Below are 24,537 nucleotides of genomic sequence, written 5' to 3'. Positions count from 1 at the left end.
GAATCGCGTTTCCCTCAGGGCGCGGGGGGGAAGCGGGGCACCTAGTACACAAAGGCAATTGTTGACTGCATGCGCCTACAAAGCGACGCACTAGGACCTTTCGTTCCCTTCACGGTTCCAAAATGCAGCTCTAAAAATATCCGTCAGCTCAAAAATAATCACTTGCACGCAACTTACCGTTAGAGTTAAAATGCGAAGGTCCACGGCAGTGCTGAAGGGAGGATTTGGACTGTACAAGCCCTGGGAGCTCTCAGAGGTTCAGCCTGAGTCAGCTCAATGTGTCTCACTCCTGGTTAAAACTCAGAGAGAGAAAAAAAATGTTTTCTTAAAAAAAAAAAAAAAAGATCAAATGATCACATCTCAAAAAACATTAAGCAGAGTGCGATTGTAAAGTCTTTATATATGTATATATCTCGCCTGCTTTTCACAAATCTTCCTCTTCTTCTTCAAGCCCCAGTTCTTCTTTCTGAAGCAACTGATGGAGTCTTTTCAACCTGAATCTGTTTGAGTTCTTTCTACACTGTTTCACATTTGTCCAAAAGGTTGTTGGTGTTTTCCTGGAAAAACTTATGAACAGTCTTGCTGCTCCATTTTCCCTTTGTAGTTGGTTTTGCCTGGTAGTAGGTTTTAGTCAGTCTGCACAAAATTTAGTGCTAAAGAATACAAGATAAGGCTCTCCCTGCTAAGGTTTGGCCATCCCTGTATTCAAACATTTCTTCCTGACAGGCAACATAACATGATTTCTGGATGTTCGCTATCACCTCCCATCTGCTTTGAATTACGAGTCCTCTAAATCATTTCCTTAATCTAAATTATTATCAACAAGAGTGTCTTTTTTGCTCTAAATAGCAACAGTGCATGAAGGCACGGGGCCGTGTAAACATTACCAGGGTCAGCACCAGCAGAAGTGGAGTAACGGTTACGTATTTTGCCTCTCTCCATCTCTGTGGAACACGTGCCTCCTGCATGTCCCCAAGCGTCTGCTGCAGCACGCTGTGGGATGGCGGCTGTGCAGGGCAGCCCCGCAGGGAGATGCTGGGGCTCTGCTCCCCATGGCCATAGCAGAGAGGCCACATGGGTGGCGGTTTGTCTCGTGATGCTTGTTTGTGACGGACTGAGCTGTCACTTTGCTCACCTGGTATGAACACAAAGCTGCATTGACTTGCCATGAGCTGTGGTACAACTGGACAAGGCGAACTTCAGAGGCAGGGACAAGGTCTTCACTGTGCACCTACCATGGTCAGGTCCTGCGCCAGGTCAGTAGTCCCCAGTGGCTACCCCACTACGTACAGTAACTGGCGATGGGACCACCCGCCTTCACTCCAAGCTGCTGTCCTCTCTGCACCCCACTCCGCCATCCTCCTCACAAATCTTCCAGGAAACTTAGTGGTCAAGGCTGGCAGAAGCACTAAGCAACATGCCCCAGTGAAGCAAGGAGAGGCAAAGGATGTTACGAATAATCACACTTACACGAAACGCCTTTATCTCATGTTGGAAGAACATCTCTCCACAATTCTTCACCAGTGTCTCACCACCCATCCAAGCTCCTTCACCCTCTATACAAACTTAGCCGAGCTCCTCAGCTGGCAACAGGGCCCACTTGTTTTCAGGCTTTCTCTCAGGGCGAATGCTCATGGTGATGTCACTAATATCACCACAGATTGCTCTTAGATGTGATGTAACAATCTGTTTCTGAAGCTGAATACAGAAGAAATCAGCTTCCCACTTCTTAAAAAAAAAAAAAAAAAAAAAAAAAAAAAAAAAAAAAAAAAAAAAAAAAAAAAAAAAAAAAAAGAAAAGATGCATTGAAGTTGAGGAGAAAGCTTTGAAAAATGACCAGAGAGAAAAGAGTAGGCTCGGACAAGACACAGAAAAATCAAAGAATGCACATTAATTTTGGTCTAAGCAAAGACCGCATCTCTCGGTGTGTCTCAGCTATAGCCCTCAGGATGTCGGGCCAGAAGCGATGCTGAGCAGTGACATCTTTGTTGTCTGGAGTCAGTACCCAGTGCTGGGACTAGCGTCACCCCTTCACCAACCCACCACAGAGGCTGTGGGCAGCTCTTAGAGGTGCTCTGAGCCACAGCCCAGCCGGGGCAACGCAGCGCTGGACCGGACCAAATGCTCAGCACGGCCCCTCGCAGAGCCGCAGCACCCGCTGCTTCGCGCAGCTCTCGCGTCTCCGGGTGAACTCAACATCCTGTTTAGCACTTCATTTTGTGCGCAGCCAGTTGGTGTTTCACTGAGGAAATAAGCTCTGCCTGTTCAGTGTGACACGTACATAAATACGCACACACATACCCACACGTGTGCGCGCGCACGCAGACGTCAGGCGCTTAAAGCCCTGTGGGTGTCTTCTTTCATATTTCTACCTTGTGGCTTCAGGAAGACAGGAAATGTAAAAAGCAGTCAAAATGTTAGGGGAAAAAAACAGACAGAAATGCCTTTTCCACAGAAAACACGGATGAGCTCCCAGGCTGGCTGGCCCAGACCTCCCAGCTCACATCAAGCCTTGTTTACTCTTCCTCCTCCTCCTCCTCCTCGCCTTCTCGGGGGTTTCCATGCCACAAGCACCAGCCAGGCTCTCTGCTGAATCAGACCCACTGCTGCCAAAGACACTTTCTCCCCATAAATGCAGACTTTTACCAGTGCTTACTACAGCTATTAAATTCACTTATTGTGGGATCACGCCTCCCTTCTTACGATTTTAATCAGCATTTCCACTGGAAAGTTTCACTCTTGGAGAGTTATAAAAGTGCCTCTATAAAGCTGATTACTGCTGAGATTCAGAATCCAGCTTCTTGGCTCGTGGCTACATTTCTTTCTTGCTTACTCGATCTCTGTTTGCAAAAGCTGATGTAAAATGGTTTGGCAAACTTGTTTAGTTCCAGGGATAAACAATTTCTGACTTAAGAGGTATTTTTTTTCCGGTGCACGGAAAGCGATGGAATGAAATTACCTGACTACAACATTAAAGAATTATCCCGGATATCTATTTTTTTTAATTTTAAATGTTGATTTTTTTTTTTTTAACCCAGGAATGCAGCTAAAGAATTTAACCGTTCACATTGGTTTTGAATCCTGAGTATTTTTGGAACGGCGTACAGTGCTTAATGGGAAAGCAATCACAGGAGGTTAAAGACTTTGAAAATACATACCAGCACCTCAGTGCCAACAACCCATACCACTCCAATGAACTGTGCAGTGCGTGCTGGCATGATTTATGTAGCAATTTCGAAAGAATCTGTAGTGTTTGTTTATTACCACACCATGATTGATGGGTTCCTAAGTGCACGGCGACACAATCAGCTGAGCTGTTACGGCCGGGATTTTGGCAATTTGTGAGTTACGGCCGATTCAGCATGTCACTGCAGTCAACTGCCAGAAGTCATTAGGGCATCAGTGACCTCAGAGCAAGCACGGGGAGACGAGACACACTCTCCGATGGTGTCACTGTCGGCTCACCTCTCCTGCGTGGTCACACCACTGCCCGGCTTCTCCGGCTGACCTACCCTCCTTGGTAAAGAAAATACCCCAGTTAGTCCTATGAGCACTTCCTGCAGGCTCTGCTCTCACCCAAACTTTTTTAAAGACTGGTACCAGTGTGACTCAAACAACAGATTAGGAAAGGCTGCTCGAGCGTTGTCTTCTAACAGTCACTCGCTTCGTGACAGATGACTGCGTAGACAAAGCCACCACGTACCCCAGAAACGCACCCTTCCCTGGGAGCCACTGGAACAACATCAGTTCCTTCCTAGAAAAAATATCCCAGGCTTAAGTTGATATCTAAGTCTTCATTTGATTCAGGTACTTATTTATGACGCACAAAAAAAAATATCAAGTGTGAAAGAAATTGTATTTATCTTTTATTTTTTTTTACAAAAATAAACAATTTGAGAAACAAAAGCACATTCTTTTCCTGACTGTACAAACTACAAAACAGTATGACATTGGTCACTTTAGCATTTACTTTATTGCTTTCACTGAAAGCAAATTCTCTAGACACATCATGCCTGTAAAACACATTTTATAGAGAATTAAGGCTAGCGTTCATTTGACAGTAAGGTCATTTACTTCATTCACTCTAAGAATTAGCAAGCAGTGCCTCAGAAAACCAAGGATCTGATGATAAAAAACACGAACGACTGCAAGATAGTCATTAAACTCGTACTGTTCTACCAGCTGGACTGCTTTGCCAGTCTGTCAAAGATGTGGCTTCCTGAACAATTCAAACTTGACTCAACAAAAGTCTTAAGCACAGGCTTAATTGTAAGCATATGCTTGGCCTATCCCTATCCAGCAAAGCGCTCGGCACTTGGGTATGTCCCTACCCTTTCAGCAGGGCTATTCACATGCTTATGTGATCGCTAGACCTACTAAATGGCTCTTTTAAATTAAAAATGAAACTGTCGGATAACATCGGAAGCAAAACCGAAAATACGCTCCAGCCTTGCAACTCCCAACATAAACAATCGCTTTCTCTTGACAAACACGCTGGTGTCGCACATCTGGTAGCATTACCTCAAATGCTGATTGTCTTCGGCAATGTTTGCTCTCCAGCTTACGATCTGATAGGCTTCAGTAACTCTGCTCTGATTGTACGTGCCCAAATAAGTATCAGCGTGGAGGAGACAGACTTCCCATAGACATGATCAACCTCCATCCCTGTACACACGAGTACACACAGGTCAGGAGCCTTCTGTGAACCTTGGTTAGAAAAGCCAGAGCTGCCAGCTGATTTATAACCAAAATTATACCCTAACAGTGTATCGTATCTTGTCTTTTGCTTTTTTGGGTTTTTTTTTTTTAAATCACATTTTCAAAATGCTGTTTTATTGCACATTCATCCTGGTCATGCAGGTTATTTCTTTAAAGTTTTGTTTGGCACTCAATAGGTTAGAATGAGTAATAGTGCAATTACCTCTCCGGTCACCTAACAGCTGCCTATATTTATACACAAACAGCTCGTGTCACTCACGCGTCCGACTGAGCCACTTTAGGCGTCAGTCTGTCACCTTCACATATGTTATCTTGTCAGGATCAGGCACGATATGATTTGAGGCCATCTTGAAGAAGACGAGCTGCCGACCTGTATTGAACAGGAAAAGGGGTGGGAGGAAAAAAAAAACCAAACAGAAGTGATGAGCAAATTTTGCCTACCTTAAAATATTGACATTTCATACTGTTCTTCAACCTATGCATGCTTCAGGCAGCCCGAGACTGAACCCTCTCTTAACGTCAGCTGGTTCACATCTGAAATGGTTTTGCCTAAAATGACACCGAATCTCTTCTGGTTTTAGCAGGTTTACTCATCTCATTATGGACAAGACACGGCTGTGCACAGCTAACCTGGTAGATGAATGAAAGGCCTGAAGATTTTAATACAGATTTCGTATGATCTTTAAAAAAAAAGTATTCAAAGACTCTCCCACTGATAATGGCTTAAATGAAGGACATTCATTTGATTGATTGCACAGGAGCAGAATCACCTTTGTGGGCTTGAATCTTTGCAAAGCTGACTGGTGCAACCTACGTCAACCACGACTTTCTCTGAAATAGCTCTTGCTGATCACTTTGTAGCTCTGGCTTTTAAGCAGGCCAGAACAAGGTTTCTACTCCTCATATAAAATGCACCAAGTGCTAAGAGCCTGGGTAGTGTGAGGCACCTGCCACGGACTCATCTGAGGCCAGGGAGGGCTCAGTTTGGTGCAGTTTCACCCACCGGTATTTCACCCACAGCACAGCTCCTGTATCTCCCTATGCTTACTGACCTGGCACCTTAGTCACATCCCTGCCTCCCGAGGAGCACCTGCCATCCCACGGACCTGTGCTGTCACCTTCCTGTGCAGCAGAGGTCACAGAGATGCCTTCCACATCTACCCAACCTCTGCCTTCCCTCTCTCTAAACGTCAGACCATCACATGCTATGTGCTCCCAGCTGCCTCTCGGGGGGGGCTCCCATAACACTGTTTTCTGAAAAAGTATCACGTGGCCAACAGGATGCCTCAACCACTGAGCAAATTTCAGAGTTTCAGAGACTCAAGTGCTCATGAATCAGGAACAACACAGCAAAGGGAATGATAAATAAGACCAGAAGGATTAAAGCAGTCACAATACGGTTCTCAGATGCTGCTTCTGCTCCGCAGCATCTGTGACTTACCTGTCCAAGTTGTCTGGTTAGTTAGGACAAAAGCTTTGCACTGGGAGTAGCTGTCACAGATCTCAATGGCTTCGTTGACGTCAAACACGGAGAGGAGGCAGCCCTTGTGATGGTAAGATGGCCAGCATCTGTAGTTCTCATCAGGAATAAAAGCTTCAGGCACCCGTCTGTACTCTGCAAATAAGCAGAGCAAGGTAATCGTTTTGAAAGCTCCAGCAAAGAGGCAAGGTTTATTAGAGCAGCTTAGGCGCAGGCTGTACGATGGAAAAGGTGACAGGCTAGACCGGACCAGCTCCGGTTTACTCCCAAATGTGTTTATAGCTCTGCACCTTACTTTCCTTTTCCTTTCCTCCTTTCTTCCTCTCACGTTTTTTTCCAGAAAGCGTCTGTAAATAAACAGTCCGTGCACAAACCCCTTTTCCCTTCCCCACTGTGTAGGCGAGGCTTTGGTTTTATTAGGAGTTTTACAGGAAGAATGTCCCTTTGAGTAAACAGCATCCACTTGAATGAACTGACTCACTGTCCTACTTCTTAACAGTGAGCGGGATTGTCGGGGTGAGACCCGACCAGGCGTTCCCAGCCCTCCCTCTCCCTCAGAAGAGCACGCTATTTTCCTCCAGCTCCTTTAGACAAGGAAGAAAAGACAGGCTTTTAATTAAGCAAACTTTTCTTGCTCGCTCGGATTAGCACAAAAGGGGAATTGCTGGATGAGCCTCCGAAGAGAAGAAAACAACTAAGTTGCGGGAGCACGTCAGCGTGGTCCTCGCCCAGCGCCTCCGCGCTGCCCTGCTGATTACTCCCCTCCCTTGGCTGCCGTTCAGTCTCACTGGCCTTTATGAGCTGCCTCTTGTTCTCTCTTCACAGCTCCTCTCCTCTCACTTTCCCAGCCGCTGACGGGGCGTTCTCTAACGAACGCATCAGCAAATTCAACTAATCATTTATAAACATTTCTAGTCAGCATCCGGACGCACAAATTTATGGTTCCCTCCTCTCTTCCCCCTACATCCCATTCAAAAAAATAAGTAACGTTCTGTATTTCTTCTAGTTGTATCTATTATGGAAACCAGAGCTGCCGGCCCTGACTCACAGCCTATTCTTAAGCCACTTTCGCTCGGGCGTTTTCTGCCTGATGTTGCAGATTCAGCCTGCTAATATTTCAGGCAGCACATTGTAGGAACACCACTGAGTCAGTGGTGAGAGTGTCTGCTACTCTGAACTGCCAGTATTTCAGCTGGGAAAAGAAATTCACGTCCACAAGTGCTCATTCACATCACACAGTCTGAAATAGTGAGAAGCAAATGCACTAAATGCTTTTTTTTTTTACAGCCCATCTCATTAAAAGCATCATATGACACATTCACAAACAAGAAGCAAAATCAGAGCTGATCATGTCCCACTTAGAAGAAACCAGTTTTCATTAATTCAGAAATTGCAGATTCACACGAATAAAGAAAAAAACCCGCAGATTTACAAGGCTACACCTCACACTGCACTGTGCCCAGCCCTACACCACAGAGGACGCTCACAGAATGATGGCACTTTGCCGCCACAGGAGATGAAGCACCTGCCTGATTCTCTGCATTGGCAGGTAGGGTGCCCCAGGCCTTCCCCAGGGCGCTGCTGGAGCCTGCCAGGCTTCGGGCTGGGGCTGGCAGGGAGCTGCAGCATCCCTCAGACAGGGCATCGGGGCACCAAGCCCCACGTCACATCATGTATTCGCCGTGCAAGGCAGCAGCCTGTCTGCAAGTCCCGTATTTTGAACTATCGGTCAATTTTTAAACACTGTTGTGCACAGATATGCCTCAAGCACTATCTTTCTTCTCCGTGCTGTTGCCGGTACAGCTGTCAGGGGTTAGGCTAGAGCTGATGTACACAGATTTCAAAAGAGCAGCAGTGATTTACGTGACCTGATGTTCTGTCAGAGGCAGGAGATAAAGTTCTGCCTTTCCATTGACTTTTTCAAGGTCACCAAGCCTGGTACATCATTGGGCATCTTGGACACATTAATGGAGAAGAGCTGGTCCAGCAATAGCTGTGGTGATGGTGAGGACCTGGCTTGCAGGTACAGGAGAGGATGGAAACCTCTACACCAGTACTTAGGGTGGTGTCACCATGCGGCAGATCCCTGTGGCTGTCCCTGCACGCCTCACCGGACACTGCCAGCTCCCTCATGAGGGAAGCCACCACCACCTGCAAGGACTCATGGGGACAGGGTCATGTAACAGGTACACAGCAGCACAACCCACATGCAAAGAGCATTTTCCTTGGCTGGGAGATCATCAAGGGCCAGACAAGTGAAAATACACCCACTGGAGTCTAAGTGAAAGGACAGAGTCACACCAGCTCCACAAAGGCAGCCTCTGGCAGCTCCCCCAATGGCCACAGGCCACTGAATGCCTGCAGTGTGGGGACCTGAGCCTCCTGCCTACGCTGCCCGTGGCAAGGAGAGTGCGATACAGCGAGGGGTAAGGCAGGAAGCCAGCCCCTCTCCCCGCTTGCATGGCAGGCAGCAGGGGCGGCTGCCTGGGAGCGCCTTCCCCCAGGAGCATCCCCACGGGAAGGTGGCCACACGGAGCTCGGCTTGGCACAGCTCAGCTTGGGGCAGGCTTGGCTCAGGGCTGGTGCAGGGTCTGGAGCACAAGTGTGATGAGGAGCATCTGAGGGACCTGGGTGTGCTTAGCCTGGAGAAAAGGAGGCTGAGGGGAGACCTTCTTCTCAACAATTCCCTCACAGGAGGCTGGGGTGAGGCAGGGATCAGTCTGTTCTCCCAAATAACAAGCAACAGGATGAGAGGAAACGGCCTCAAGTTGTGTCAGAGGAGGTTTAGGTTGGACCTGAACAACCATTTCTTCCCCAAAAGGGTTGTCAGGCCCTGGCCCAGGCTGCCCAGGGAGGTGGTGGAGTCCCCATCGCTGGCAGGGTTTAGAAGCTGTGTCGATGTGCTGCCGAGGGACATGGTTTAGTGGTCACCTGCCAATGTGAGGTTAACGGTTGGACTCAATGATCTTAAAGGCCTTTTCCAGCCAAAATGATTCTGTGATTCTGAGGGCAGAGAGCAGGACACCGCACCCTGTCGTGCATTCCCAAACCAGCCAGGCTCTCCTGACACCCCAGGAAGCCAACATGGGATCTCCCCTTAAACTACTGCAGACAGAGCTGATCGGAGACTCACCCCAACACCAGCCAAGCACTGGTCTGAGGAAACCACATTTCTCTCCAACATCTATTTAATCCAAGCAGAGCAAGGTAGCTGCTTTCTCCGTTTGCATGGCGAAGGCAAACATCCCTGGAATCTCTTGTTTACACAGCGACAAATTAGGGAGCTGACCCCTAAGCCCTTATTTGTCCAAGCTGTGAAGAAATGCACTTCTCTCGCATGACCAGAAGGACTGTCCTGGAGGATGCACATCTCCATGGAGAAGATGTGTCCCGGCACTGACGTTAGCGCCAGCCCGCAGGAGAGCTGGGCTTCCCCTATACCTTTAAATGCTCCGCTTGGTCACGACAGTGCAGTTACTTGCCCAATTAAGCAAAACTCCGCTGGTTAAAGACAGCTCCAGCTCAGGTTTTTGTCCTGCCAAGACCTCAAACCTGCTTAAATGGAGTCCGTGGAATTTGAAGGCTCACGGCAGTAAATCACATCATAAAAAGGTCAAAGTTCTGGTCGATTTCCAGACTAATGGTGTTTAAAACCAATAAATACTTGCCTAATAGTATAAATGCAGCCATAAATTTACACCTTTGCGTACATACACATAGCTTGACAGAGAGTAAATAAAGTCTATCAAGGTAACGGCAGGGAACAGATGAGAGAAATGCAAGACACTCCTACCAGTATCACAACAGGAAGAGAACCCTTCTCTCCATCTACTGGTTTCGTGAGGATTGAAGCAACTAAATGCAATGCAGTAAAACCTGATCCTGATGCCATTTACAACAGATTTACTCCAGCTTAGCATATGGGAGCTGATTCCCTGCTCACAGGTATACAGCCCAATCCTACTAGGAGACTTTTTTCCTGCCCTGTAGACATTTTGAGACTTCAAAATAACTTGCTATGCTGAAGTTGGGCAATCCTCAGCAGTTTGGTTTTGTGATATTTTTAAAGGTTTTAAACTATTTTTACAAGCTTGCTCTGGTCAATCTACACACGCTGTTTCGATCAGGCCAAAATCTTCTTAGAAGTGTCTTACAGCACCAGCCAGCCCCCAGGACAGCCACCGTGATGCTCAAACCGAGCACCTTCTTGTGACAGGTAAGGGATGCATCTTTAAAAGCAAGCTGCAGCATTGCTGCAGCTATAAAAGAAAGCCAGTACTTAAAATTCTTATTCTAAATTTGTTTCCAGTCAAAAATCACCTGCGTTGTCCCAAAGCCAACTACAATCTATAAACATACTCATTTTCACCGCACTAGACTGAATCATATAAACAACTCCACAAGTATATAATAAACTATGTGAACCCGCCTGTGGTTTCCCCCTTTTAGCTACTTTGAATCACCCTAAAGCTGACTTTAATCAGTCCTAATGACCGTTTATTTCAGCCTCAGCAGCCAGATTTCATTTTTACTACCAACTCCAGCTACTCCTTGGAAATTTGCCCAGTGCTTTTTTTCTAGTTATCACCTGCCAATACACCACGGGTCAGAGACACAGACACGGTAATCTTCATCCTTGAGAGAGAAATCATGTCGCTCCTTCTCCTCCCTCCTCTTTTCCTCCTCTCTCAAGAGGAGCACTGGCAGTCGACTCTGGATTTGTTTTTAATTGCTTTGCTTACAAGTAAGCAGAAATAGCCTGATCTTGCCAATCTCAGCAAAGAGTGGTACTGAGCAGTGTTTTGCTCGGCGAACGGTCCCCACCGATTCCCAGGGAGCTTATGGAGAACAGAATCGGATCCTAAATACGCAGTAGTACACTTAGGGTTTAGTACGCTTCATTTTATGCTGAAATTTCCCACATGCTTCTATGCCTCACATTTAAACACGCTTCTGACAACAAGCCTCTCAAAGCCGCATGCACAGATGTGCTACAAAAAGCTGGGTTTTGGCACATTCCGTAAAAATGACATGCTAGGTGTATCCCGCACGTCTCTGCTTTCAGTCGTTTCTGACAAATCCCGACTGTTGAGAAGGACAGACGGGCCTGGCAGGACACAGGTTTGCCATCAGACTGGGAACAGCCCGGCTCCTCTGCTGAGTATTCCTGTCCTTTGGCTGTTTCCTGAGTGCAGGCTGGAAACAAAGTTTGTTTTGCCTCTTTTTATACGCTCCTATTGTGCTTACAGTAGAGCCATATTTAAATGGGTATGCAGCCGTCACCGGAACACAAATAAGTAAGGAGAACGATATGTTCCCTTAGATTTTATTCCTGTTAACAGAAGGCAGCTGGAGTGTTTCTCCTGCCAGGGCTGCTCACCGGGCTGCGGAGCTGCTCTGCACCCACGGCCACCTCTGAGATGCACACTGATTTACTGATGGCAACTAGCCCAAACCAGTGCCACGGATGCCTGTGAGCTGCATCTGGCCCATTTGCTCATAACAACAATGATGCTGATGACGGACAAGCCAAAAGGTCTAGGGACCTGGGCGGGGGGGGGGGGTTGTATTTAGGTTCAAAGACAGATGCCTACAGGATTTGTAAAAGACACTTGGTGGTGACTTCAGTGCTCCTGAAAGGAGCTGAGGACATGGTTTAGGGACCCTGGCAGTGCAGGGTGTGTGCTTGCACTCGATGATCTTAAAGGTCTCTTCCAACCAGATGATCCACCAGCAGAAAGCACTTTGCTGTATGTTGCCAAGTTAAACCCAGAAGAATTTCAGCGACAGCAGAACATGGTGCTCCGTGAAGAGAGCACGGTTTGCACAACGGCAGAGAGGTGTGTGATCAACAACCAACCGGTGGCTGTCCAGCCGTACAGCCCCTCTGTATTTCCAGTGCCGTATGGGTGCAAAGCACCCTGCTCCTGCATTCCTCCGAGTGCTGGGACTGCCCGGCCGCTGAAGCAAAAGCCCTCCAAGCAAGGCAGGGCAGGGAGGGCGACTTTCTGCCTGTGCCTGCAGCCCTGTGCACCTTTCCCCCTCACAAAGCAGCTTTAACATCCCTGGGAAAGAAACACCAGACGCACAAGTGCCAGATAAAGCAGGAATCTGGGCTGCAAGGACCAGGCTGTGGTCTGTTGCCAGCTGAGCCTTCAAGCGCCTTCAGCAGCGCGCGTTTACCCTTCGTGCCGTGCCCTGCCGTAGGATACACAAACTGCCTCAAACAATATCCCAGCGACCTTGCAAAATTTCTCTCTCACACATGCACATGTGCACAAACACACGCCACCCCCGATTTCCATCATTCTTGGGTGGATTTACAATTTCCTAAGCAGGTTGCTATAGTGACCCTCCAGAATATTTTTTCAAAACACTGTAAATGTTTACATATAGCGCGATGCTGCCAAATTGTCTTAAGACAGAGGGAAACACAAAGTGTCTTTGCTTTATGTCCAGCCTTCCAGCTTTTTTAGCATGGAGGACGTACTTTCAACCAGCAGCAGCAGCTAATCGCACCTTTCGGAGATCTTGCACACCCTCAGGCCTAATAATGGGTCATCTATTAGCTTTAATGAATAACAAAGCTACCCGATTTACCAGTGTTAGCTGATTTCACGCATTTCTGAGTAAATTCTGAGTTAGCTGAAGGGCTGGGGCTTAGCTCAAGGGCCAGACACGCAGTTGGCACAAATCAGCATCACTTGATTGAAGTAATAAAAATGCTGACACTGGGGCAGGACTTTACTGATGAACATCAGTAGATTTTTTTTTTTTATAGTCTTCTTAATCTGGATAATTAATAGAATGATTTAATCATTTTTAGATAACATATGTCAGAAGAAATACATGGTTCTTGTCTTAATTCACATTCTTCTGGATTCCAGCAAGAGAGACCAACGGTCAATGGAATATAAAAGTATTTGTTCATGGTGTTGTTTTAAACACTGCAATGTTTCTACGTAACATTAACAGTAGTGTAATTTATGATTACAGCACACATACATAGATATCGAATGTCTCCCATGCCTCTACCCCGTTTCTAAGATACTAAAGCAAAGTCCAGAGCGTAATATAATTTACAGCACTATAAAATCTTTTACAACTGAAGCACGGTAAAAGCTTAATATCCAAGACCTTCTGTAATATGACTGTGTCATCTTGTTAAACTTTATTTATGGGAACACTAGGGCTGACGAGAACTTTCTTCATGTCCCTTCCCTACCCATGATGAAAATCTCCTTTCTCACTTTGTGCTGTTCATAGGAGGAGGTCTTCCCTTCGAAAACACAGGTTCAGATAGATAACAGACTGTTTCCTCCAAGTTTATGTTTTGGTCACGGCCTTAGATCACTGGCCAGAGATGGCGATCTCTTCTTTCCCAGTACAAACGTACAGTGCTCTATCCAAGACAATGGGTAATTCAAAGCATTAAGACCTAAGACTTATTCAGAAGACCTGAACCTTCTGTGGTTTCTTTTCCCAAAAAAGAAAACAAACAAAATCTTGCAAATCTCGGATCTGAATTCTCCTCTAATTCTGCTTTTCGGATTTCAAAACACATCACACACCACAAAGGCCTTATTTTGTCACAACACTTTACACGCCAGGAGACTGGCGTTGTTAATTCTTGTCATTTTTACTGTTTGAGGGAGTGAAAATCCTGGGAGCCAGTCACCTTGCGAGATTTCCATCGTCTGGAGCAAAATTAATATGAACTTGTGGCTGCCCGACCTTGGCACACCAGCAAACGAATACAAAGCTCTGATTAACTCTGATCTGGTCTGAGAATCAAACCGTCATCTCTAGCTTTATCTTCACCTAGCACTGGGTTGGAAAACACTTGCCTTGAACCTTCATTATACTGTAGAGCAAGGCAGAAAAGGCTTAAAAACATCCCCACAACTTTTTTTGTTCTTTGCTTTAAGACAGTAACACAGAGTCTTCCCAGATCCCAAACGCAGACAAAGCAGGACCTCAGCTGAGAGCCTGGGAAAGTATCACAGTTGTCCCTTCTCGCCCCGTCTCCCTCTCTTCTGCTCACCAAGAGCTATACAAAGTATTCGATCTGCTCGGCCGCTCATCCCTGTTTTCAGTGGTCAGGACGCCAGCTCGGCTGGGAATGTCCTGCCAGTGAAAGAGGTTGATCACCTGGACACCAGACCCTCCCAGCACCACTGTCACCCTCTCCTGTAACTTCACTGTACCACAGGAGAATTTCTTGTTCCATAATCTCTGGATAATTTCCAGTTAATAACTTCTACCTCCATAATCTCCAGACTGAGACTATTAGAAATTAATTCCAGCACAGTATTACCAGTCAAATACCAGCTAGGGAAGGAATATGTTCAGAATAAAAGGGTACGAACAGGTAAGCAGGTGTATTTTCACCCTCACAATATGACTTCTTCATACTTTTCTGGCAAGGAAAGGGAGCCTTAAAATAGAAATAAATTACAACCCCTTTTCTGTTTGGTTAAAGTAGTCTTAGAACAAACACGAACCAGGCCTGCACATCTTAAAGGCATGGCAGCTGAGTCTGAGAACGTATCTCATCTAAGTGTAATTTCCACTAAGACACCTGATCCTCAGGCTTGCCATTGGTTAGGAACATTTTCCTGTCACGGAATTCAACGTTACACTCACAGTCTTTAGTGTACACTGGCCAAACACATCATGCAAAGCATCTCTGTACTTTCAATGTCTTTTTTCATGCTGTTTTCACAAGCAGCAGCCTACAAATAAAAGGGGCTCCGTGCAGCTAGCTATGAACATACGTGTCATTATCCAGGACTCTATGGAATTAAACTAATACAAAAATGTGTAATTATTACAGCAGCCAAATACACCCGGAGCTCTGCTCTGGATTACAGAAACCTGCACTGTTACGTTTACTACCGCCATCCTGAGCTTCTCTCCCTGAGGTTCTTTACAAACCTGACAGCGCTCTAAAATTCAAAACTTCATCCTGTCCTGATACAGCAGTTAAATCTGGAATCAACCAGCATCACAGAAAAACTGCAGCCCTCCTGGTACTTCTTCAACAAAGGACGTGTTTGTACTACTGATTGTACTGCTGAAAATAATTCTGCTGCGTTGACAGGCATCACTCAGCACAGATTGTGATGAAAAGCTGAAAATTAGAAAGTTAAATGAACACCTGCAACAATTTTCCTGCCAATTTTACAACAAAATAAATATTGAATTTTTCTGATAAGTGGGTCAAATTCATCCCTGGTGTCATGGCCCTTTGAGGTTAACAGCTCCACGACAGGAATGAATTTGGCTCCTGTGCCTCTTTCACAGAGCAAGTGCTTCGCTGAACTTTCCAAACCCCCTGTGCCAGCATTCATCTTCACTTAGAACCCATCTTTCCCTCCTCACTGAGCTTTTGCAGCAAAGCCCTAATTTTCCTATCAACTTGCAGTCAATTATGTTGACAATTTGACGTGAATATTGCATATACACAAAAATAATTCGCAAAACAGCTTTTTCAATTGTTAGACTAAACAGCCATTTCCAACATACAGAATCTTCTGTGACCTGTGTAATTCCACAAGCTACCCTTCCGGTAAGAACACGAATCCCTCCGTATCACAGCTGCTCGAATAGCCTTTTTTACACACCTGTGGTGCTGCAAAGATTCTATGAAAAAGATACTATTATTTTTCATCCTGGCCTTTTTTTTGCTTTTCTTTTTTATTCTGTTGCTAGCAGAAGCTGAGGGACACATCATTTTCCTCTTGCAAAGCAAGCGAAAATTTTATTCTTCCGCTCTACAAGTGCTTACGTTCCCATCAGTTCCAGAAAACCCACAGAGGGTTAGAGCATCTTGGTTAGATTCCCCCCAACTTGTCTGGGCAGGTTCTGATACTCCAAGAGCAAAGAAGCGTGTGGATGTGATGAAACATTTTCTAGAAATCTGCCACAAAGAGCAATGCTCTGCTGGATTTCCTTATGCCCATTATAGCCTGCTCACACCTTTGGATGTCCAGCTACATCATGTAGTGAGAAGGGCTTCAGAAGGCACCGAGAAAGCAAAAAGCAGACAACAGACTGTCATGTGCATGATTTCAAGGGCCACTGAGCCCCAGTTTCTGCACATTTTCCCTTTCAAACCTCAAAATAAGACAACGTCTCTGATTTAAAGTTTCAAGAAAGACCTCTTTACCAGCTTTCGGCAGCCTGGTCGTGTTCTGGAGGTACTCTCCACTCTTATACAGACTCAAAACTCTCTCCAGCTGAGCAGCCGTCTCGTCTATTCCCCAGTGAAGTTCTCCTTCGAAAGCACAGAAAAACAATGAGTTAGATGAGGAGCAACCTGCCAGCAAAAGCCCTAAGAGTGAGAGCTCAGCAGTGCCCTGCTCCATGGCGTTATCGTGATGGGGACGTGAAATCCCTGAGTTACTCCACACTGGGTTTCCAACCTGACATGAGCCAGGCACGTCAAAGGCTGGCTTGTCCACTGGAACCCCAGAAAACACTGCGGTGAGCTCTCCACGAGGGACGAACTTCAGCCAATACAGGGAACTCCAAAGGCTTTGCTTGTTAATCAGCTATAGCCCAGCCTCATTAACTTCCCTGTTGAACGCACATAGTACAAGGTCTAAAACCCCTAGAACAACACACCAAAAACCCTCAAATCAGGTTTACAGGCACATCCAACTACTCTTGTTTCTTGAGGCAGATGTTCCTCCAGATTCCACAAGGAACTGCGTTCTGATGGAGTTCACCCCAGTCCTGAGGTTTCAGGAGGAAGTAAATACCTCTGTGAAGCCCAGACAAAATCTCAGAATGGGATTTCTCTGGTATATGGGGCCATTCTGGCCTTCTCGGTAAGGGAGAAATTCTACTCTGGACAGAAAACCAACCTGGTTCTATTGGAGACAACATAAAAGCAGCATCCTCCCCATCCCAAGCATGACAGTCACACTAAAAAAGGAAATACTTGGCATTACCGTGTTTATTGAGATTACCTGTTGCATTGACTATCTTATCCAGTAACGGTCTCAGGGAGGATGGAGCACTGTGTGGAAGAAGATACGTAAAAAAAAACCTGCAATGGAAAAGTAACCCGTATTGAAACATTTTTTTAAAAGAGTTTAAAAATGCCTGGTAACTATTGATCAACATAAAGAATAAAATTCCTATTGCTTATAAGCCACTGACCTATTCAGGAAATATCACCATATTCTACAGTCAAATAAATACATAGCCGAGACTACTCATGCAGCTGTCCGGCACACCTGGACCCCGCGGTTATACACAAGGCTGCCTTGTAACTACGTGTAAATGTCCCATTAATACAGAAATTTGCTGTGGATTGTGACTCTTTGCAAAGCTGTCTGTACTTTAACACCCCAGAAGTCTTGGGGTTTGGGGGTTGGGTTTGGTTTTCTTTTTTTCAAACTCTGAAAGTGCATAAATCAAATTTCTGCTAATTTTTGAAGAATTTACTATATTATTTGCTTTTCTGCAGTCTTCTTAGACTTTCTAATGAATTACCAGGAGAAAACCACCTTCTATTGTTTTAATGCCACTGCAATTTCTCTGTTCTCATTATTTCTCTACATTCAGGATGCATTCACAAGAATACTCAAGGATATATACTCTCCATTTTAACACTTTCCATTACAAAAGACAAAACCAATATGCCTTTACCATCAGTGGATGCACACTTAATTTTCACGATGTTCCTTTAAATTTCTATTCCTCTGCCAATACTACCAAGTATCGCAAACTCAGAGTCATAGCAGCCTAATACGGAGATGGACAGTTCAGGATCTGACAATATAAACAACTACAGGACATAAATATTAGGTAATAAGCACAACAGGAACACACTAGGGAAATTGCTCTGCTTTCACCTAACCTGCAAAGCAAAGAAAATGCTTTTTGATACACAGAGAGCACACTGTGCATGCAAAGGCCTCCAGGGACTCATGCTCAGACATCTCACATAGGCACAAATTCAAAGAAATTAAGTTACTGATAGCAAAAATTGATCACCCAGAGGTATTCCTGAGCTGACATATTCTACTTACACAACGGATATTTCCTTGAGATTGTAACTCCCTTTTACATCCCTTACAAAAACAGTACGAGTATTTATGATGTTCTCAAGCAGGATTATCCCCAGGTAGCTTTTCTCAGTGATGAGTACGAAACACCCAATATAAATACACACAAAACTCCAAAGAGCAGCATAACATTTGTAATGAACAATTTGTCTGCAAAAATCCAGTAGCTGTCGTTCACTCCGCTAAACGCTGCGCGGATGCGAGTCATGGAGGTTATTGCCTTCCGTGGCTGTAGAAATACACGACTCATTCTAACGCAAACGCCCACATGTGAAATGCTGACATGCAGAGACACTGGCGCCTGCACAACTTAATTGCAGGAACATTTGTTATTCATCAGCTGCAGGGCCAGTGGCATCCCTTGTGATCCACATAAGAGTGTCAGATCCTTCTACATTTGTTTCTTTTACATTTGTTCCTACAAAAGTTTGTTTTTTCCTTTCTTGTCTCTTTTTGAGAACTATCTGATCTTAATTTAAGAATCATCAGCGATGGAAAATTCATCTCAGCCATTGGTTAATGGTTAAAAATATTAATTTCCCTCACTTCTAAAACTGTCCAGTGCTGTAAAACTGTTCCACCAAATGTTTGGAGGAAAACCCATAGAGACACATTTGTGACAGAAGGAAAGTCAGTTCTTGCATAGCAGAGCTTTTCCCAAAATGTTTTCTCTCCTTTAATTATTTACCTCATAAAGAAACCAGCTAGATAACCTAATTATGCTTTCAAGGCCAGAGCACGCTGTATTTTACAATTACAAGGGGTTTATGCATTGTTTGACATGTTGTTGCTTTTGACTTCTACCTAATGGCACCAGCAACCCTTTCCTGAGCGCAATCACTAACCCTACAGCAACAGAGTGCATCCCCAAAACTATGAAATTTCGTAGCCTCTCCGTAACGACGTGAGGATTTAGCCTTCCAAGACAAGTGCGCAGAGTCTGCTGCTAACGCCCTAGCGTGGGTGGTCGCAGCCATGAATCTACCGTTGAACAAAACCCCACTGTCTCTATCGAATTAAGCAAAAGCAGGGGCTGAAAACACCGGGGCACTGTGTGTTCGTTACACACTGGTGCATGGTTCACAGGCAATATTAAAAGCTGTAACAGAAGAAGACTGCTTCCTTCAGCAAGACCAGCAACCTGCCGCGAACCCACCACACCGCAGACATATCCCCGCTTACGATGGATGGCTGCCTATTAAAGTTTTCTTAGCCAGACCAGTAAAATGGTCTTAACCAAAAGCTAGCAAGCTAAGCAAGATCTTTACCAAGCAAATGAAAACGGAAAATTTTGCAGGAGGCACTAAAAACTGCACTGCACAACTGCAGATGGCTGTCATGTGGTGCAGCCCATTTCAGTGTGGTCAGCTAATGCAACACACATGCTGGTGAGCGTCCTGGGACCAAAGCAGAAGACTCTCTTTGGAGCAGCCTCTCCTCGCTGTGGTCTGGCAGGCAGTGAATGGCATGATACTTGAAAGGGAAGTCTAAGAAACGAGCGCACCATGATGGCATTGCTTTGAGATCCTCCATCCTATCTGGATCAGACAAGGCAGCAGCGCCCAGCAGCCAGAGCGGCGGCACAGCACTGATCATCATCCGCTGGCTCACCGGAAAGCAGTGACACAGGTCCCCAGCATCCTGCTCAGCCCTCCGAGGAGAGCGATGGCTGACAGAGGACAGCCAAGTCCACAAACACAAAGCCACTGCCCAGAAGGACTCTGCCATAAATTTGGAGGAACACTTAGAATCAAATTTGGAAGATGGACACGCGGGCTGAATGCTTTCTGCTGCTCCAGTGTGACCTGTCACCTACACATCCCCCACCATGGGCATGGCGCTGCCACGGAGCAGGAGCAGCATGGGAAGGATTCCCCCAGCGCAGAGACAGGAGCTGTGGACAGAAGGGAGGGGGGCAAAGGTTTGGGATTATGCCCCAGACAGTCAACAACTGAGTGTCTGGGTGGCCCCATGGCTCCCCAGGACCTGTTATAACCCTACCATGGCAGGGAGCATCAAGCCAGAGCACAGGGTGAGTGCTGGGCTCTAACTCTGAAGTGAGCCCTTTGCTCAACCAGTGGTGAAAAACGAGTGATGACTCCTCTTAACTCACACCGGAGAAAAGCTGCCTGAATCATCTCACCACAGCGCTAACAGAACCCCTTCTCCACAGGCACCTCTCCTGTGAAAGTCTCTACTTGGGTGAAGAATTCGGTGGGATTAAGCCAATGTAAAATTAGACTGGGCAGTGAATCACACTCAAAGTATGCAAAACATTTCCACAGTTATAAATGCTACGTATTTGCACAAATTAAACAATTATTCACGGCTTCACTTACTCAGTTCTGAGACAGTATGTACTCGATGTGAATAACTATAAAGGATGCTGGAGACTTTCTGCCCACTTCCAATTCCCTTTTACCGCATCTGATCACGTACCTGTAGGCATTGTAGAGGTTCCTCTTCTCGTTCATACTCTGACACCGCCCCTCAACTGAACACGGCAGGGTGAAGTTCCTCGCCGGGAATTCCATGAAGCAATCGCTGTTACTGGTGCAAGAGCTCTCCTCGATGCTGGCATCGTCCAGATCCGTCACCTTCAGTTCCCCATCCACAATCACAAACTGCCGAGGGCGAAAATCCAGTAATGTCACGGAGCCAAGTGGCGAGTGAGCCAAATAATGCAGGAGCCGAACTAAGCTGAGACAGATCTGAAAGGCAAAAACGTAGGTGCCTAGCATTATTTTCTAAGGATATGAGTGAAACCACTTTAGCTGAAGATATAGTCACAAATATACGAATTGACGTGAGCACTGTAACTTATTCTCAAAACTGAATTGAGCAACTAAGGTATTTTTCATAGGATTAACATAGTTCATTGTAAAACCCTTGGAGAATTGAAAGAAAAATAAGCTGGTAGAGAAGCTTTCCCACACTGTTCTTACTTTTAATAGAATAAAAGCATTAACTTTAATAATACATTACACACTGGCCTTGACCACGCAGCCTGATCCTGCTCTTTTAGAAACTCCAGGTCTGGAAGTTTTGGCCAGACCGCTCTGCCATCACGCCTGGAGCTCCAGCTGCAGCTGGTGTCTGTATTGCCTCCATACTGACCCTGCCTTTTGACCACTTTTCTCATTTCCTTCCACTGGTTCCTCTTACGTTTGCCTTTTCCTAGGGTAAAAGGAAGCAAATTCCCAGGAAGAGGAGATCCACAGCTCCTCCGTAACTCTTTGTTGTTCCTCAGGGTAAGAGTATAGCTCCATCCACCTTGGTGGACTCTCATGTGCCACACTGAGTCTGGGGTGGGAGCTCCGCGCTGATGCTGCACTTTTCAATTGCAGGTTAGAGATTTGAGAAACTATTACTACACACCAAACTCAATGAATGTTGAACTCAGCCCTCTTACTGTTTTCAATTTACGCATTCCTTTAGAGTGCACTACGTGACATATTAATGCAAATGTAGCATTAATATAAACACAGTTAAATACTGGAAATTTTATTATATGTATTAAATTTATGACAAGTCTTAGTCAGTCTAGCAGGCTTTTTATTTTTTATATATAATCTTTTTTCCTGTTAAAATACACTGTTAAGGCTGTGTGCATTGAAGTAGTCAAATCCAAATTCAATCTCAGCACTAGACTCAGGAGAGGACTTCAATGTGTGCTTTGCAAGAAAGCTGAGCGTGTCTGAAGTTATCCCTCACAGACCCTTCGCCCGTGGGACATCAGGACTACCTTATACTTCCCTAATCATCTCCACCCTTGACCAGACTAGAACTTTTTTATCCTGCTTACAGGATACCACAGTTCACAGGCAGGCCTGCTTATGGGATGTCTGACTTGACCACTCTTCCCTTCCTCTGGAAGGACACAGGAGTCATGTATGTGCCATCCTGCAATACACTGTATATAAAAGGCACGTCCAGCCCAAACTAACCTATAATATGTATATATCTTCAATTGTCAATGAACCCAGAATTCAGCTTGAATAAAAACTGAGGCTGTCATCTGAAATTACTGCCTTTTCTCAAACACCTCAAAGCTGCTGCTCCTGCACCGGGAACGTCTGTGAGCAACCCCAACGGGCTGTTGCCCAGTGTACCTGCTGCCAGGCTGGGACTGCAAATGCCCCTCTATGACAAGCTCTCAGCACAGGGATGAAGGCTTTGCTCTGAATCTCACGCCTCTGCTGAGCACAGGGGTGCTGATCTGGGGAGCAAGCTTACTGCAAGTCCTTCAACACAAGGAAATCATTATTTGTAGGAGTAAGGTCAAATATCCATGCAGCTGTTCTCAGGACAAACAAGTCTCACATGTCAAGAAGACATGATTTTACTTTCTCCTCCTTTTCTGCATCAGTTGCATCCTAGACAGGCTAACGAGCATAACATTGCCTAAGACTTCACTACAGCGGTCACAGGAATGTCTCATCTGTAAATCCACCTCTGTGAATCAGCTCAGCACCTACACCTAATTCTCCCTCAGCTCCCTTTGCAATTGCTCACTCAGAAGTATCCGCGCTGGAAGGAAACTTCCCTGTTTATTGCCCATAATCTACCGTACCTCTTGCTCCTTTTCTTTGTACATAGATGCTGTCACAGGCCGTTATTTGCATTCCCTGGATGAGACGAGCCAAAGACAAGTCCTGTATTTCAGGAGCTGTGATGACTATCTCTACCACTTAAGCCTGTACTTAAAAGGGAGCTGAAGCTTAGCACAAGGAACCACTTGCTCCATCTATATTAGCAAAATAAACTCTGCCAGGGAACATTCCTGGGCACAGAATCTTAACCACACACACACACTTGCTAGTGGAGCGCCTGGCCCGGGTCTGACCAGGACCAAGGCTGTTCTCCCGCACAGTCCCCAGGCATGATGTAGAAGGCAGCACGGCCCAGGGACCATTTGCGACCGGCATCCTTTGTGCAGCCACCAGCTTTCAGAGAGTGCAAGAATTCAACAGTACAGACGTGGGCTGCACCTTGCTGGGTCGTCTCCGAGATGAGTCAGGCACACTTTTAACTTTGTGGTGCAGATGCATCCAAAGTGGTTTAGATGAAGACTGCTGCTGCCTTGCAACATCCGGGAGTTAACCTCAGCTGACAACACATCCCAATATACACTGAGTGAGACAGCGCTGCCTTGATCAAAGCATTGCTGCAGTCTGGCTTCATTTTGGACAAATTAAGTGTGACCATCGTGTTCCTGGTAAATTGCCAGCGTGGTGGACAACCCACGTTTGAGATTTGTGTACATTTATTTCCCTCTTCCCCCAGTAAAAGACAAACAGAGCAGGAAGCAGTAGAAAACAATTCAAAAACCAACCTATGATAAGGATCAGGAGAGAAATGTAACATCCTTCTATTGTTTAAATCCCAGTTGCAGAGCACAACGCTCAATGCCAAAAATCCTGCCGTCGGGCTTTAACAAGTAAGAACTGTTTGAAGATATCATGTAAATAGGATATAACCGGCTACAATTAGATAACACCCACACACAAAATAGCACAGCAACTTAAATCACTGCAGAAATTCCGTGCTAAATGTTGTTTCTAAACCCAGATGTAACCATATGCAAAGCAAACGTTTAATAAATGTGAACTGCGTGGCAGAGCACATAACCCCTGCTTCACGCTTGACGTTCTTTCACATTTATCGCTCTCCTAAAAGTTCTTTCAAAGCGGTTGCTACTCACTCGAAATCTGTCTTCCCAGGAAGTCTGTAAAAGCTGAATCATCTCTAAAGGCGAGCCCAGTTCGGTGATGGTTGTCAGTGTGTCTGGAATGTCATTGCTGTCTTGGTAGCAATAGCCATAGAGCTGAAAAAAATCACAACCAGGCAAGATCAGCGTAACGCATCTCAGCATGCTTTTCCGTTTCTCCGTAGATGAGGTGCAAAGTAAGCATTTCTTAGAGCTCATTTCTCTAAGCTCTACATGTTGTATTGCCTCGAGGTCACCCCTAACAGCTTCTGATCCTCTCATTCGAGGAACGCTCCCTCGGAACCCCCAGTTAGCCCACAGAGTCTCTTCTGGGCATCGTCAGCACCCAGCCAGTGAAGTGCCTGCTGCATGCTCCTCTGGACGGGACCTTATCCCAGTTAACGTGGTACGGAGTTTGCACGGCAAGGTTTTGGTAGAAGGAGGGGACTACAAGGGTGGTGTCTGTGAGAAGCTGCTAGAAGCTTCTCCCATATCCAAGACTGACCGACCACTGGGCAAGGCTGAGCCCATCAGTAACGGCGGTAGAA

At 45.8% G+C, this 24,537-nt stretch overlaps 1 protein-coding gene across 1 annotated transcript; it reads right to left on the bottom strand.

The window, feature by feature from the left end:
• Positions 1–5,003: 5,003 nt before the first annotated feature.
• Positions 5,004–24,106, bottom strand: PKDCC (protein kinase domain containing, cytoplasmic; the record flags this gene model as incomplete). The annotated part of the gene is made up of 6 exons (XM_010138955.1): positions 5,004–5,089; positions 6,161–6,334; positions 16,371–16,478; positions 17,176–17,255; positions 20,719–20,990; positions 23,984–24,106. Coding segments are annotated over 6 exons (843 nt in total), but the record flags the coding sequence as incomplete, so codon positions are not given.
• Between the last annotated feature and the right edge of the window lie 431 nt (positions 24,107–24,537).

Source organism: Buceros rhinoceros, unplaced genomic scaffold (assembly GCF_000710305.1).
Source record: "Buceros rhinoceros silvestris isolate BGI_N320 unplaced genomic scaffold, ASM71030v1 scaffold5726, whole genome shotgun sequence".
Taxonomy (NCBI): domain Eukaryota; kingdom Metazoa; phylum Chordata; class Aves; order Bucerotiformes; family Bucerotidae; genus Buceros; species Buceros rhinoceros.
This window is presented reverse-complemented; position numbering and strand designations above follow the sequence as displayed.